Raw genomic sequence first — 16,960 nt, forward strand, 5'->3', positions numbered from 1 at the left:
TTTGAGCTCCGTTTATGCTCAAAATTGGTGCAAATTCCAATAACGACCCCTTCAAAATAACGACCCTTTTCCCAGGAACTGTGAAAGGTCATTGTATCAAGAGTTGACTGTATATTAACAATTTAGTTCCATTGAAAAGGAAAACATAGTGAAATATCTAGAAAAAATAAACGTGGGATTGCAATTTCCGACGGAAGGGGAAGGGGAATATTCACGAACCAGAACACTGTTCTGATTCACTCCAGTTCATTTTGAGCCTGGTTATAAATTTTTAATGTGTATTATTAATGTATTATGTAATTTGGGTATCAAATATATTTCATACAGCAATTGTGCATTTTATCAATTTTTATTTACGCTATACAAAATGTTCATTTATATTACAGGAACATTTGAATATATAAAGATTCAGAGTTATGATGGTATTTCATTTAAAGTCAGAACATTGAAAAACCTCAAGTGCACATGTATATGTACAGTCACAAGCACTACTGGTTTGTGACAAATCAATTGAAAGTCAATGGGTTCACTACAACCCAAATGTGTCTGTAACTGTACATACTAATACGTATGTACACAGCAGACAAGTTCATCAAAATAATTATTCCACAACCTTGTAACATGATGTTTCTCTTATATAGAAAGTGCACATTTGGAACTAGAGATGGGCTGAAAATTAACATTTAACACACACAAAAAATGAAAATATTAAATAAATGTCTGCAACAAAATGAACACGAATTTGAATTTGAACCATCTAGTAATCATAGTGTATTGCAAATGTATGATAAAAATTTACACAGTATTATTGACTAAAGTAAAAAAAAAAAAACAAGTAACAGTGTGACTAGTTACATTACACTAATCACTAAGTCATTTTTTGTAAAACAAAAAAACTAATTTTGGTTGCCAAACAGATATCATGATTAGCAAGAGGGGAAAAGTATGAAGAGAAACAGACCAAAATTTCATTAAGTGTTTCCAGCCATTCCAACCATTTTCTCCTTCTAAAGTAATTTTTATGTAAACTACAGATCATCAATCCCTGAACACTGGTACCTGATCATGATCAGAATTTCAGTCCTACTTTCTCTGCTGGAATTTACTACTTATTACATCTGCTGTGTTGAATTTCCGTTCCAAGTATTGTTTTCCTCGTCAGAATCATCTCGGTTTGTCAAGCGGTGAATGTTCCCGTCGCGACGAAACCGAGCCTCGGTTGGACTGCGGCGCTTGTGCAACCTTCAAAGGAAAAATAAAAAATTAGCATCCCTACACGTTTATACATTAGAACACTTTTCTCACATGCTCAGGGTAGCGTTGGTGAAAGTAACTAACTTTATTATCATTATTATTAAAAAAACAAAACACCAAATATGTTAACCTTTTGTGGATTGAGCCTCGTGAGTGTGGAAAGCCTCTCCGGATGGGAACTTTTCAAGCATGCATTTTTAAAACTTGCCATGATATTAAAAAAATTAAAGCTTGAGAACTAATTGTCTTAGAGAGATGAAGTTGGTTTTGCTTTCACAGGGCTTTTAGCACAAGTTAAATTTATACATTGTACAATCCAATAATCAATTTCATGGAAGAAGAAAAACAAAATTTAAATTTTTCAAATAATTGGTATTTGGCAAGATCCCTTTCCCTCCCCTATACCCACCCATGCTTAACAATAATAGACCAAAGTGAATGAAAAACATAGTATGTAGCAGTGGTACATTCCTGCAACTGTGCAAAGTTTCATTGAAAACAGATAAGATACTTCTTGGGGAAAAAAATAATAAAAATGTATTAGACTGACAGTGTTGCCAGCTTGCAGAAACAATTTCCAGAATTTCACTTCTAGCATCGATTCTATGGATGTTGAATGGATCAAAGTTGGACAAAAGACCACTTTTTAAGAATATGTAATGCACATGCCTCAACTTTGGAAAAAAGAAAATTACAGCATTTGGAAATGTTGCTCAATTACAGAAAAAATTTCTTGTCTCCTATTTATTACTTCAGAAGTATTATTCTTTGCATAATTTTTTTGGGAATTTTTCCACAAAAAAACAATTAAGAAATTCAATGGAAATAACTGACCAAATAATAATAAATATTTTTTACAGAGGTCTTTCTTGCTCTTGGTCTTAGTGTGACAAGCCTTGAAAGAAATAGTCTCATCTCATAGCACTTTTTAAAAGGACATCTCGGTACTGTTTCAAATTCATTTCATCGTTAGACTTTTTTTTTCCGAACTCCCTCCCTCTACCTCTGAGTCCTTGTATCTATGCAAGGCACTTGGAAATAGAAAGAAGGGGTGTAAACTTGGGCTATCCTCTATCCTCTACCTTCCCTGGTGTAATGTTACATGAGAGCATACTTGTACAAACACTGGTAAGTCTTCGAAGCTAAACTGGACACAAAACCAGCAAATTCCTATGAGATCAATTCCACATTTCACTTGATTTGCACAGACCTAACTGCAATTCTTATCTACTTATGGATCTCTTGCTCTTGGGGGAAACTTTAGTACACATTCACTTAAGAGCAGCAAAAATATTTCTTTCAAAATTTTCTTCAAAACAAAGAAAGGTTCCTCGATGATGAGTGAAGGGCAAGTGCCCCCCCCCCCTTTCTGACATCCTTGTATACATACAACACACCAAGTGAATGTGGATGAGCTACCATAGAATAATCTGAATACCCTCTAACGAAGACGAAAGATGAACACAAGCATCAAACATGAAAAGGAGATATCAAAAGGTTGAAAATATGCAAACATGCATGGAATACATCACACACCAACATGGAAACAGGAAGATCAAAAAGCAGCCTTCATAGCAATGGCCTAAAACTCTAAAGCCAGCCAAGTGTAGAATTCAAGCAAAAATCCTCCCCCCCTGAGCAAATGAGCAAAATGTAATACAGAATTTGGTGCTATGGAGACTAGTTGGTTAGTGCATTGGTAGTAAAATCACAGGCCTGTAGTAGTTTCGATCCCCTCCACCTGCAGAAATTAATTGTTTCCCTAAAGATGAGAGAAGAGGTCTTCTCTTAAAGTAGAGTGCTAGAGAAAGTTGAAGTAGAAGAGCCATAAAATTCTGTTAACTTTGCATGGGTCTTTTCTCCTGGCAAGTACAGCAGTACTATGCATTGGATGTTCTTGGAACTTCATCACTAGCCACTACTCTTTAGCCTGACAGCCACTGACCACAGTTCCATACAATCTGTGATCTGATTTTTGTTATTTAGTATCGCTTTTCTGCCACCTTTGGTTAAAGGTCTTTTCTACTGTTACGGCTGTCGATCCTAATGCTGGCAAGGGAAGTGAGGAGCGGGGAAGCGACCAATCAAGCACGCAGCAGCCAGTAGAACGAGCTACATGTAGTACTTCCTACCACCACGTCGTAACTATCGGTGCCACCGCTGTTGTCTGGTTGGTCTGTGGCGTAATTCCCGCTCCCCACTTCCCTCACCAGAATGAGGACCGGCCATCGAAAGAATGGAAAAGACCTATAAATGTGACGACGAGGATGAGTGTCGATATGATGAAACTGAGGAAGGGACACTCACAAAGAACCCCCATCCCCAGGCTGGGATTCTAACATGCAACCTGAGGCATTGTAGTAGGATGCTGTGCTAACCACTACATGCTATGACATCTTTTTTTTCTGGGCTTTGAGGACAAAGTTAAACCTGATAGTAGACCATTTCTCTTCAGTTAGAACCAGAAAACAGTTTTTATTTTGCATTGTTTTGCATTTTCTGGCCCTTTTTGCCCTTTAGGCCATTTTTCAGTAATTTTTTGTTGTTTTTGTTGCATTTTCTTGTTCTTGAGGTATCTTTTTGCAAAATCTTTCTTGCTGTTTGTTTGATTTGATTTATTTTACTTCGCTTTTTGTGCCACTTTTGACTAATTTGCGAAGATGGGGATGAGTGATGATATGATGAAATTGGCGAATGGACACATACAAATATTCATGCCCAGGCCAGGATTCGAACCTGGGAACCCTGGCATCGTAGCGCGATGTGCTAACCACTCTGCCACATGGGGCCTGCAAAAAAAATCTTTCTTGCATTTGCAAGCATAACTTCCACATTTAAATTTCCTAAAGTATACAATTCATGAAAAATATGATCAATGCAAACTTGAAATACTTTAAGGTGCCCTCGCTGTGATTTCAGTCACAAGAAAATATTATCTGACACATGTGTAACACAATTATATTTTCAGATGCTAACCAACTAATGTATCGTGCAAGGTACACTCTGAAAGTTGAATTACTTATACAGAAAAACCTTTTGGTGAATTTTGCGTAAAAATTTAAAAACTACATTAGCATTTAATTGTGTTTCCCCTTCTTTTCTTTGGTAGTTTAAACCACCAAACAACAATTTTTATCAAAATACTGCACTCCTCTCTTCCAATTTATGACAAAACGAAGCTTTCATTTTAAGAGTGAAAATTATTTGTAGATCATTTTTTTAATCTTTAACCGCCAAACATCTCACGTGCCTATATTCTCATTCACGATGGTGCTTTTCAAGCATGCGATTTTCAAACTTGCCGCAAAGTACAAAAAAAAAAATCGTAACTGAAGAACTATTTGTCATAGGCAGATGAAATTGGTCTTGTTTTTTTTTTCTTTAAGATGGAGCTTTTAGCGGAGGTAAAATTTATACATTGTGTCTCCCAATAAATGAAGAAGAACAAGAAAAAAGTTGGCCCCTGTATCTGCCTCAATCGATCGAAGTGAACAAAAAAATGTAATATGTAGGAGCGGCACACTGCTACAACCGTACCAAGTTTCATTGAAATCAGACTGATATGTCTTGAGTAAAAAATGATAACTTTATATAAAGCAGCAGTGTTGCCACCTTCGGGACAATGTCCAGAATTTTGCTTCTAGAATCGGCCTTATGGACGATGGATGGACCAAATTTGGATGGAAGCGCGACAAAAGACCACTCTACAGGGTGGCTCAATAAGTCACTTAACACCCTCAGTACAAGGCCACTGTGGCATGGAATTTGAAATTGGCGATGACCAATCGTTATCTGGCCAACAGGGAACCACATTGACGCCACCCACACGGTCGGCGGCCATCTTGATGTCCGCCATCTTGAATTCAACTTCAGAATTTTAAATGGGAAGGGGGTCATGCGACATATCAAAATGAGCTAGAATTTCACGAGCAATGCAATGGTGAAGGTTTTTTCGAAGTATCTTTAACCAGTAAAAAGTTATGACTGAATTCTTGTACCAATTTGCTCCTTTTCGAGGTGTTAGAAAAATGCCTTAAGATTTGTTTAGCGCTTCGGTAATGCATCGAGATCAAAGTGACGTCTATGGAGAGACGTTCGCATGCCATTGCACATTATTTTAATCGGATACATCCATGAAGAGCTGTGAATTATGAATGGTTGTCGCGAACAATTTACAGTGTGACGCTTCCATTGAATTAAAAGTCCTTCACAGTGACAAGGCTAATGTTTATGTTCATAAGGAAGTTCATAAACAGAATATTCGATGCTTTTTATCTGATAACACATTTTCAACAGATCAAAGCTGAATGGTTAGTGTTGGTAAGTTAATGGTGTGGTGTGGTGTGTGGAACACGATTGGTTAGTCAATTTTCCATCAACGGAACCTTAAATGCTTAGGGCTACTTGGATTTTTTAAATAAACAGTTTTTTTCATCCTTGCTTATGGAAGAAGGTTCTTTTTACAGAGTTTTTCAATAGGAAAGAACACCAGAACACTTATGGGAACGTTATGAACCAGTTTTTGTCCAAAGTTAGTTATCAGATGACAAGGGTCACATATTCTGTTTATGAACTTCCTTATGAACATAAACATTAGCCTTGTCACTGTGAAGGACTTTTAATTCAATGGAAGCGTCACACTGTAAATTGTTCGCGACAAGCATTCATAATGCACAGCTCTTCATGGATGTATCCGATTAAAATAATGTGCAATGTCATGCAAACGTCTCTCCATAGACGTCACTTTGATCTCGATGCATTACCGAAGCGCTAAACAAATTTTAATTCATTTTTCTAACACCTCGAAAAGGAGCAAATTGGTACAAGAATTCAGTCATAACTTTTTACTGGTTAAAGATACGTCGAAAAAACCTTCACCATTACATTTCTCGTGAAATTCTAGCTCATTTTGATATGTCGCACGACCCCCTTCCCATTTAAAATTCTGAAGTTGAATTCAAGATGGCGGACATCAAGATGGCCACCGACCGTGTGGGTGGCGTCAATGTGGTTCCCCCTTGGCCTGATAACGATTGGTCATCACCATTTCCATGTTGAGCGCTGCAGTGGCCTTGTACTGGGGGTGTTAAGTTACTTATTAAGCCACCCTGTATGTGGATATCTTATGCACGCAACTTTGAAAAAAAAAAATGGAAATTACGGGGTTCCGAAATTTTGCAACTTACAGAAATTTTTGAAATTTGGGCCTTTGTCCCGCTTTCTCTCCAAACCCTTAATTTTTGGATGTTACTTAAAAAGTTGCTTTTTACTCATTCTTACATTTAGAATTTAAATTGTTCAAAAAGATGCAGTAGTTCAGTGGTTATAGTATTTTATCTTCAATTTATCCCATAATAATAAAAGGGGAGAAAAGGGCTTTTTCAAACTGCACTTGTTAATAATAGTAACAATGGTTGTATTGTTTTGTAATTAGAGTATGTCATACCTTCATATGTATACTAAAGATCAAAAAAGACAGAACTGAAATATTGTGTGTAGTTTTTGAGAAATTGCACGTTAATTGTTGCCACGTGCTGCTGGTCGAAACATCGACCATCCGGCGTTAAAGGGTTCACATGTGGCAGTCGAAATTTCGACCGTCAGGTGGCTAAAGGTTAATAATTTTAAGGCCATTATATACGTCATTTCTTGAAATTTTCTGGGTGATCGAGTTCCGAGTTCTATTTATTTTACTCTGTTGCAATAATTCAACGTAGTATGTACTGTAATGGAATTAAATTACTATATTGAACTCTGTTGAGCCCACTTTACTTTTTTTTTTCAATGCACCCATTCTGGGTTATAATTGCGTAACTTGAAAATCCAAAAATGCAACCGCGAGTAATGATAGGGTGGGACATTGTCTTCCTCTGACAACATGGATGATCCAATGGCTGTGAAAATGTAGACATGTTCAGTACGTCTATTATCAAGTTTTTCCTGAAGAAGGGTGAATCTGGTGGCATGTTTTGCATGATGGGTGCATAAATCTTGCAGTGGGTGTGTCAAGCAAAGATGAGAACATGGTTAATGTTTTTGTAAAACTTAATTGTTTCAGTAAATTTCCAATGTTTTTTACTTATAGCATATGTCTCATTTTATTATTATGTCTTTGGATTCTTATGTAAAGAAAGAAAAAAGCTGATATACCCTATCTTGTCCAATCTTCTTTCAAAAAATCCAACTCATTTAAAATATTAAGAATGTTTAAGTAAAGAACCAATAAATCGATTTGTGGTGAGAAAAAATGTATCATTTTCTATTTTGTATATAAAAAAAGACATTAAAAAATTAACATTAAAAACTGTACTTACGTATGCAAGTATGTTGTTCCTATTTTCCTTTCTCTAGAACTACGTTTCGTGGACTAACTATCCCCTTCTTCAGGTTCGTATAAAAAAACTAGATACTTAACATGGTACCACGTCGAAATGTAATAAAAGGATAGTGGACAAGGGTTGGTGTGGATACATTTAAGATATTATATCCCCCCTCTAGACGTATTTAAAAAACTCATCGTCGGGAGAGGAAAGCATTCGTGGAAGAGTGACCTTCACGTAGATTAGGAAACACAGTTGAGCAGGAAAAGCCAAACCTGCAAGTTGTACAAAGTGATACAGTCTTTTAATGTTCTTAACATGGTAATAGGGTAATTAAATACCTCTAGAGGGGGGATATAATATCTTAAATGTATCCACACCAACCCTTGTCCACTATCCTTCTATTACATTTCGACATGGTACCATGTTAAGTACCTAGTTTTTTATACGAACCTGAAGAAGGGGATAGTTAGCCCCCAAATCGTAGTTCTAAAGAAAGGAAAATAGGAACAACATACTTGCATATGTAAGTACAGTTTTCAATGTTAATTTTTTAACGTCTTTTTTATATTCTGGAATTGTGAGTAATATGCATCAAACCTACAAAATGCTAAATTATTTTGTACTTAAATCATGTAGCAAACACTTGATAACAAGTCTCCCCTGCAATCTCAATTGTAAATATAATTATTGATCGTATGTTCAACAACAGTTGTAAATTAAAGAACAGATTAAATGGATGAGAAATTTGCACACAACCATAAAATCAAGACAGCTACATTTTAGAATGCATGGAATGTTAACTTAATCATGTAGTGCACCGATAATTATCTTTACATTTACAATTGTAATTGTACTTACTGTCCAGATTGGTCGTTTGGTGCACTTGATCCGGCACCCTGTTCTGCTGGAGGGTCTTGTTTCCTCCTTTTCGCCTGGTTGCCTGACGAGCCAGAACCTGCTCCAAATAGCATTCCTCGGAAGTAGTTGAGAAGTGCAAGAACAGGGGTAACTAAGGACCATATGAAAGACGAGAGACCACCTGCAGCACCTCCCGCCGAGGACGTTATAGCCGAAGAAGCAACCTGCATGGTAACGACATAGATTAAGTAATGTACTCAGAAGAGTTTTACATCAGTAAAAAAAATGAAAATACTCATGCTGTGCTCATACCGAAGAGCTTGACTCTCCATGTACTAGGGAAAATCATACTACCTTCAATGGATGTAAAGTTTTGTTTCAAGGTTGCTTTTGATTGTCCGATTACCTAATTTCAACGGGACCACTGCTTTCATTAACATGGGTTACGGCATCTAGTACGAAGATGGAAGCACATCACTGCTTTGTTTACACCCAGTTGGTGGTAGTTCTGATTTCCCCCACCTGGCCGTGCTGGTGAATATTGATTGTTATGGTGAGTCATCTGCTGTGCTCTCGGGTAGCAGTTGAGATTTCTGCCATCAGGTGGTGCTGATGGGTGTTGATTGCTAGGTTAAGTCATCTGATGTGTTATGCTGCTCAGGTGTGGTGAGGTTTGCATTCCTTGGGTTGGCGGATGTGCAACATGTCTTCTAGCTGTCCAGGATCTTTTGAAGTACAGGGTGCCTGGTGCGGTATGCTCAACCGGTGTCTAAGTTGAGTGTCGGTTGCTGTTGAATAATTGCATGCGTTTCTTTGATGTTGTCTGTGACAAAGGCCATGCTATGAAAGATCCCAGACAAGAAAAATGCAGACTTCCATACACATACATTGAACCTCCAACCAAAGTACAAATAACACTGCACAAAACAATACAGCACAGCTACGGCATCTAAAAAATTGTGTACCTGTTGACTACATTAGAACTTTTTATTTTTCATTTTTTCAAAGCATTATACTTTATGGAACAATCCTTTGGGGGAATTCCTGTCAGGTCAATAACGTTTTGCTATTGCAAAAGAAAGCCATCAGGGAGATTTCTGGTTCTTCTTATAAAGAACATTATAGACCTTGGTATTTTCATTACAAAATAATGACTGTAATAAATTTATATATTTACTCTGTTTTGATTTATACTAAAAATAGGTTGCCTGAATTGAAATATAAAAAAAATGTACATAATTACAATACAAGGTATAACAGAGAACTTTACTTACCTCATCATAGATTGTCTAAGTCATTAAATAGTTTTGAAGTAATTGGCCAAAAACTTTTCAACAAAATTCATTTTTTTACTTGCATAATGAATCGTTACAGGTTTTAAAAACAAATTGTACAACTGGTTAGTTTTACACCCATTTTATGATATTAATGAGTTTTTTGAATGTCTAGTAGATATATGATTTAGTTTTGGTACATAATTTAATTAGCTTTGCATAGCCTATAGGTTTCACACTATTATGTGCATATCTTAACTATTAACTTTGTCTATTGCTGTACTTGGCCTAATGACAATAAAATTTTATTATCAACAGAAACAGCAACTTGGAAACACAAAACTGTACCTGCACAATATTGTCATTAATTCTTCTCCAATAGTACATAACTTTCTTCATTCAGATTTCCTTATTTGTACCTTGCTTCCTCCATTATTATTTTTTCTTATGATCTTCTCTTTGCTAAGAGTTTCAAATTCAGCAGTGAACCTTTACAAAGAGCACAAGAACATCGTGTATCATAAATAACGGCGAAGATTCTCACTTCACTCAATAAGGTGTAATGTACTTACCGGAAGAATAAGCACTGCAGCAGATGGAGCCAGTTGTAGTTCCCTTAGTGTTTTATTATCTTCTGAAGGTGGAAACTCCCGTCTTGGAAATGTCATTGATAATGTGAAGTTCCTACAAGGAGAAGAGTAAAAATTATTCATGAAGTAAGACAAACTTCTTTAAGTAACAACGGGTCATACTTTGTGGCAATTAGAATAACAACAAAGGGAAACAGCTAGAGAAAATCAATTCAGATAGAAAAATACATTTAACAATATAATGGGTCTTGATTTTAAGTTCTTTTTTCCCAACATGAGAGAGCTTGGATGTGGGAGAAAGAAAAATTCAGGAAAATTTAGATCTACCATGAAGATTAAATGCATAATTAGGGACCTTGAACTTTCATTTTGTTTTTGGTGTAATTTATCCCAAAATTCGTGCTTTTAGCACACTTTTCTGCCAAATATACCAAAAATTATTATTTCATTGTGCTTTTAAACTAGTATTTCAGTTTGTAGATCACATGGTCTATGTTTGTTCATGACAGTGTCGTACATTGAAATAATTTTTGGTATATTTGGCAGAAAAGTGTGCTGTCGGAATTATTCCATGTACAACATGCACCACAGTTTTTTGTGGGGATAAAATTTTGGGAAACGTGCACATTATATCATACACATGTAAATATGGTACATTTTATTTTTTAAGCCTAAAACACAAGAATGTTGGATTTTGCAGAATTTTTATCTTTTAAGCACAAAATGCATTGAAATTTGTAAAAAAAAAATGCATCGATTTAGATTTTATGTTAAATTCTCATTATTTTGTTATTTTAAATGCAAGAAAAATTTGTTTAGAATGTGTCACGGCACATACGTAATGTTTTTTTCCCTGCAAAAATTATTTTATTTTGGTGTTATTGCTTTTGAAAAGAATCAAGGCTCCTATGCATAATGCAGCAAAAAGTAAAAACAAATCATGTTTTATTGTAATTGCAGTGGAACATTTATCTATTTTATGTTTTTAAGAGGACCAAAGTGAAAAACTAACAAATGCAGGAAAATGTAAAATTCTGGAAATCTTAACATTTGGTCCATTGGAATCATAAAGAATGAATATGCACATTCATTATACATAATGTTAGAAAATGTAAAATTGAGGTTCCACTGCATATAGAATTACAGTTTCATTTTAGTTCTTGAATGTGTACAGAATATTTCAACTGACTAAAACATTTGTTTTAATGTAGCCTCATAAATTACATTCTTACTAGAACTACCTAGCAGTATCTGGTCAGCCAATAATTTTCAGAATGTGCAATATTATAATCTGTGGTTGAAATCAAGAAAAAATTACATAACACTTCATAAAAGAGTACACTTATTGATATAATTACTGCATAAAATATACGAACTTCAAGTATAAATTTCCAAATTTATGTTTTACCACATTATACATTTAATTTTCCCAGTCTCAATGCAATACAATGTTAATATGCTTTCTCAGAATTTACAGTTTCATGCACTTTAAGTGCCTTAACTGCAGGTTCATGAAAAACATATAACCCGAGGTTTCATTATATTTTGAGGCAAACCATTCAAAGGTATAATATAATATACAGCGTGAGCACAAAAATACTCCCTGGTTTCAAGATGTCATAAAATTAATAGTTACTTGAATATTTTGATAAAATTGATATCCAAAGCTCAGTTAACTCAAAATATTTTAATATCTTTCTTTTCAGAATCGCTAGTTGTGAATTCGGTAGCTAGAGGGCAGTAACATCGAAAATGGCGTTCACTCCGCAGCAAAGAAGCTGGTGCATGTTAGAATTTGCCAAAACAAGCAGTGTTGTGAGAGTGCAGCGTGCATTTAAACGGAAGTTTAATGTTGATCCACCTACACACAAATCCATTCTGCAGTGGCATAAAACATTTGTTGAGAGGGGATGCATTTGTAATCAAAGAAAAGAACATTCTGGCCGACCGTCCATCTCTGAGGAAATTGTGGAGCGTGTGCGAGAAGCCTTTGTACGCAGTCCCAGAAAATCAACACGTCTTACCAGCAGGCAGTTGCAGGTGCCACAAACTACCGTAAGCAAGATTTTACGGAAGCGTTTGCGTTTTCACCCGTACCGGCTGCAATTGGTTCAAAAGTTATATACGTGAGTTTTGCGAGACTATCCACATTTTAATGGAGGACGATGAAACCTTTCTGACAAAGATCATTTTTAGTGATGAGGCGACCTTCCACTTGAGTGGAAAACTGAACAGGCATAATGTTTGGATCTGGGGAAGCGAGTATCCGCATGCCACTCTTGATGTGGAACGTGACTCACCCAAGGTGAATGTTTTTTGTGCAGTATCAGAGCGTCGAGTGTACGGTTCGTTCTTCTTTGAGGGGCCAACAATCACAGGTGAAAGCTACTTAACAATGCTACGTGACTGGTTAATTCCTCAACTTGCTGCAGAGAGAGATGACTACATTCTACAACAAGTTGGAGCACCCCCACACTGGCATCAATCTGTACGCAACTTTCTGAATGACAATCCCACACCGTTGGATAGGACGAGCTGGACCCAATGATCAAAATCTATGCAAGTGGCCCCCACGATCACCGGACATGACAGTTTGTGACTTTTTCCTTTGGGGGTTCGTGAAGGACCAGGTCTATGTACCTCCACTACCCACAACCTTGAATCTCTTCAGGAACGCATCAGTACAGCTGTCAACTTCATCACACCGGATACGCTTGAGAAGGTGTGGTTGGAGCTGGATTATCGTCTCGATGTTTCCCGCGTAACAGGTGGCACGCACATTGAGCATTTGTAATTCCAATGAACACCACGAAAATTTTATGAGTTTTTAAAACTACTGTGAACATTTCTGTAGAATACTACTTTTGGGAGTGTTTTTGTGCTCACGCTGTATATTATTTGAGTAAATGACATGATTCTCTCAAACAGACAATTCCAGTTTAACAAACTTGCAAAAAATAAACTGTTCTGAGAATTTTTTGAGTTTCTCTGATGTACACATCTTGGTGGATATGAGTACAAACATAAGTACTGGTTCAGCATTACTTGGGGATGTCATTGATCTACAACAAATCCATGATTTTTCACTTAAAATACATTGGGCACACATACCTGTATGGCAAATTAAGATTATTCTGGATATATGTTCGTACAACTCCTAGAGTAGTGTCGGCATCAAAATGCTGGGTGTGTGAAGAACCATCTGGTAATCTGAACTGAATACGGGCTGTATCACTGAAATATAAATAAATGAATGTATTAACACATTGCAACTTACGTAGGCATGCTCATCACTGTTAGGTGTCAAATCCTAAGAATGCATCACATATCAATTCTATCTACTTTTCTTCTTCTATGTCACTTCTCCAATATTTGGCTAATCACGATCATGATGTTAGTGAATGTACACTCACAAAGCAACACCTATGCTCAAGTCACAACTTGAATCTGGAATCCTCAGTAATGAGTTCATGAGTTAACTGTCAAACACACTCCACCAATGAGGCAGCATTTAAACATATGGGAGTTCAGAGAGTTAATCCTTTACCACACTAATGCTACATTCAGATACAAAGACAGAACAAGTCAATATTTATCGTTCGGAGTGCAGTGAAGGTGTTTAAAATCTCCATGCACATTGTACCACTGGTGGCAAAATTAGGTTGTTTGGGGCTGTTTTGATGAACCAAATTTGTACTGTCATCTAATTTTGGTTTTCAATCATGCACTAATATATAGCTGAGCACTTACATACAAGTACTAGAAATTCCAACCCATAAGAAGAATTACAGAATATTTGTAGGATTTTTCATAATTCAATGAAAAAATTAAATAGTTTGAAAACAATGCTCTTTTTAACAGAAAATTACCAACAATTAGAGACATGCACATTTAGTTTTGTTTAAAGTTCATTTATCATGTTTTTCAAAGGTGAGAGCTATGTTTTCCTCCAAATTTTGTCATGAAATGCTGCAAAATGAACAGCAAAATGCAAAATAAACCTTTCAAAACACCCTTCAAAAATATATAGTTTTTTTATGAATACAACACTTTCTGAAGTCTGAATTATCTTGTGAGTTACTCAAAATCATGAAAAATTGATCAATTCTGGTAAAAATTTGAGAAGCAAATATTGACTCATTTACACAGGAATAAACTCAATACTCTGATAAGAATATAAATATGCTATTAAAAATGAAATGTTCACTTTTTGTAATAAGTATAGCTTTTTAATCAATTTTAGGATTATATTTGTTATGTTAACACCAAAATACTATTTTATGCACCACTTTTGATCCAGCAATGTGCAAAGCTTTTGTACCACCATAAATTTGCAACTCTACTTCTTTTGTAATAATATAGTGAATTATGACAAAATATTCCAGGCTTCAAGGATACATTAAACTGATATTAATGCATGCATGTGTTAAAAGAATAGTAAATGCATTCATTGAATGAGTTACTTGAACCTTACAAAATATAATATTATTAAGATTACCCCCTTCCCTGTGTTGGGCATAATATTACGCCCACTAACATCTCTGATTGAAGTAACCTGTGTTGAACGGAATAATAATTTTTTTTGTTGGTGAAACATATGTTTTGCTATTGAAGAAACAACAGCCTTTTATTTAGTCACGATTTTCAGTGCTGACAAAGAAGAAGAAGAAGAAGTAGTAGTTCCGAGGAAAGTAAACTGTTTTTGTGTTATGCTGACAAAGTGCAAACGTGAGTTCGTTTGTGTGCCACATTTAGTCAGTTGCTTTAATTTTTTTTTGATGTTGCATTATTTGAACTGTTGGTGATTTATTTTTGGTTTTTGAGTTTCTAATAGTATCTAATAGAATTGTCAAACAGGATTGCGCAATATTTTTTTTCCTTATCCCTTATACCTATTGAAGATAATGCAATGAAACTTGGCAGACACATTACGTACAGACCATAGCATTTTCCGAGGTACATTATAATTGGGTACCTATATCCAGGGCCAGTCCAGAGGGGCCCCAAAGTTACCAAAAAAGATTTTTCGGAGGGAAATTTCCTGAATTATCCCCGATTAGTATCTAATAGTATTGTCACACAGGATTGCGAAATATTTTTTCCCTCATACCTATTGAGGATATTGCAATGAAACTTGGCAGACGTATTATTGGGTCTTGTTTATCATGGCGAAGTTAAGGCTTACGTATAGAGGCACATATTTTTGGTAAATAAAAAAGCAACATTTCGGTACAAAAACACAGTCGATTTCGGGTTCAAAAGTGGTAAATAATATAAAATTTTGGTGTTATAGCGGTAAATAATTACATCAAAAGTGCTATATAAAATGGCATTTTGGTTTTAAAATTGTGAATATAATCCTAAATTTGATTTAAAAACTGCACTTATTACACAAAATAAACTTATCTTTTCTAATAGCACATTTATGTAGTTACCAGAGTATTGTTTATTCCTGTGTAATGGGGTTCATTTTTGCTTCTCAAATATTTGCAGCACAATTAATCAATTTTCCGTGAATTGCATAACTAACAGGATACTTCAGAATTCAGAAAGTGTCGCGTCGGTATATAAACGGTAAATTTCGTGTTTAAGAGTATATTTCGCCTTTTGCAGTTCATTTCACATTATTTCGTGACAAAACAGGGTAGGAAAATGCACCTCGCACCTTTCAGAAACATGAAAAATGAACATTATAGCATGTTATTTCATATTTCGTGTTTTCGTCAAAAACTAAATTTGCATGCCTCTACGTATAGACCACATTATTTTTCAAGGTAGTTTATAATCGGGTACCTATATCCAGGACTGGTCCAGAGGGCCCTAAAGTTACCAAAAGGTATTTTTCGGAGGGAAATTTCCAGAATTATCCCCGATTTCCCTTTCCTCATGCTTGATGTACACATGTGCATGATACCATTTGAAAGCCTGTTTTATTCTGAAGAGAAAGACATATAAACCATGATACTCGGATCAATTGTGCTGAAGCAGTAGCTACTTAAAATTATTACTACGCAAACTCAGAAAAAAAATATACAGAATGGGAAACCATTTTGTCAGAAAATTTCACAGGGAAGGGGTTAATGAATTGATCCTTACCTCCTAGCAGCTGCATCCGCTACAGCTCTAGCCTGTTGCTCTGCCAGCTTCCTTTGCCTCTCTTCTTCTCGTCGTTTCTGTTCTGCTTCCTTTTCCGCAGAATATTTTGCAGCTCGTTCAGCTCTGCACATACAAATATTGCAAACATATTAAACATGATTCTTTTAAAATGCATTCATTAACTTAATCATCACAAAATTCCAAACAGCATCTATTAAAGACGGCTCTATTGAAGCTCTCTCTTCCCATGGAAATCAAATGTCACTGATAGAGCTCCGATTTTTGACATATTTATATCCTCATTTAAATCGAACACATTTCTAGCAACCCATATTTTAGCTTTAGGTTTTATTTTTGTGAAAATATGGCAATGAAGAAGGTAGTGGGCCTTCAAAATTAATCAGAAAAAACATCCTACTTCCAATGCAGAAACACCAAACTCTACGTATACAAACACTAAAGCTGTGTTTACTGCATCCATCATACAAGCATATGTTTGTGCACATTTAGTGTGTTTGAAATATTTCACCAGATACTGATCAAAAAATTATGCTTTTGGCAGTAA

At 35.7% G+C, this 16,960-nt stretch overlaps 1 protein-coding gene across 1 annotated transcript in view; it reads right to left on the bottom strand.

The window, feature by feature from the left end:
* Positions 1 to 336: 336 nt before the first annotated feature.
* LOC146004054 (UBX domain-containing protein 4) overlaps positions 337 to 16,960 on the bottom strand; it is a 56,614-nt gene continuing 39,990 nt past the window's right edge. Inside the window, exons 7-11 of the mRNA XM_083142665.1 lie at positions 16,396 to 16,518; positions 13,411 to 13,533; positions 10,282 to 10,393; positions 8,436 to 8,659; positions 337 to 1,242 (exon numbers count right to left, since the gene is read on the bottom strand). Of these exons, the coding sequence (XP_082998791.1) occupies positions 1,113 to 1,242; positions 8,436 to 8,659; positions 10,282 to 10,393; positions 13,411 to 13,533; positions 16,396 to 16,518 (712 nt within the window). The 3' untranslated portion in view covers positions 337 to 1,112. The remainder of the gene's footprint in view (positions 1,243 to 8,435; positions 8,660 to 10,281; positions 10,394 to 13,410; positions 13,534 to 16,395; positions 16,519 to 16,960) is intronic.

This window comes from Lepisma saccharinum, chromosome 21 (assembly GCF_977018435.1).
Source record: "Lepisma saccharinum chromosome 21, izLepSacc3.1, whole genome shotgun sequence".
In the NCBI taxonomy this organism is placed as follows: Eukaryota; Metazoa; Arthropoda; class Insecta; order Zygentoma; family Lepismatidae; genus Lepisma; species Lepisma saccharinum.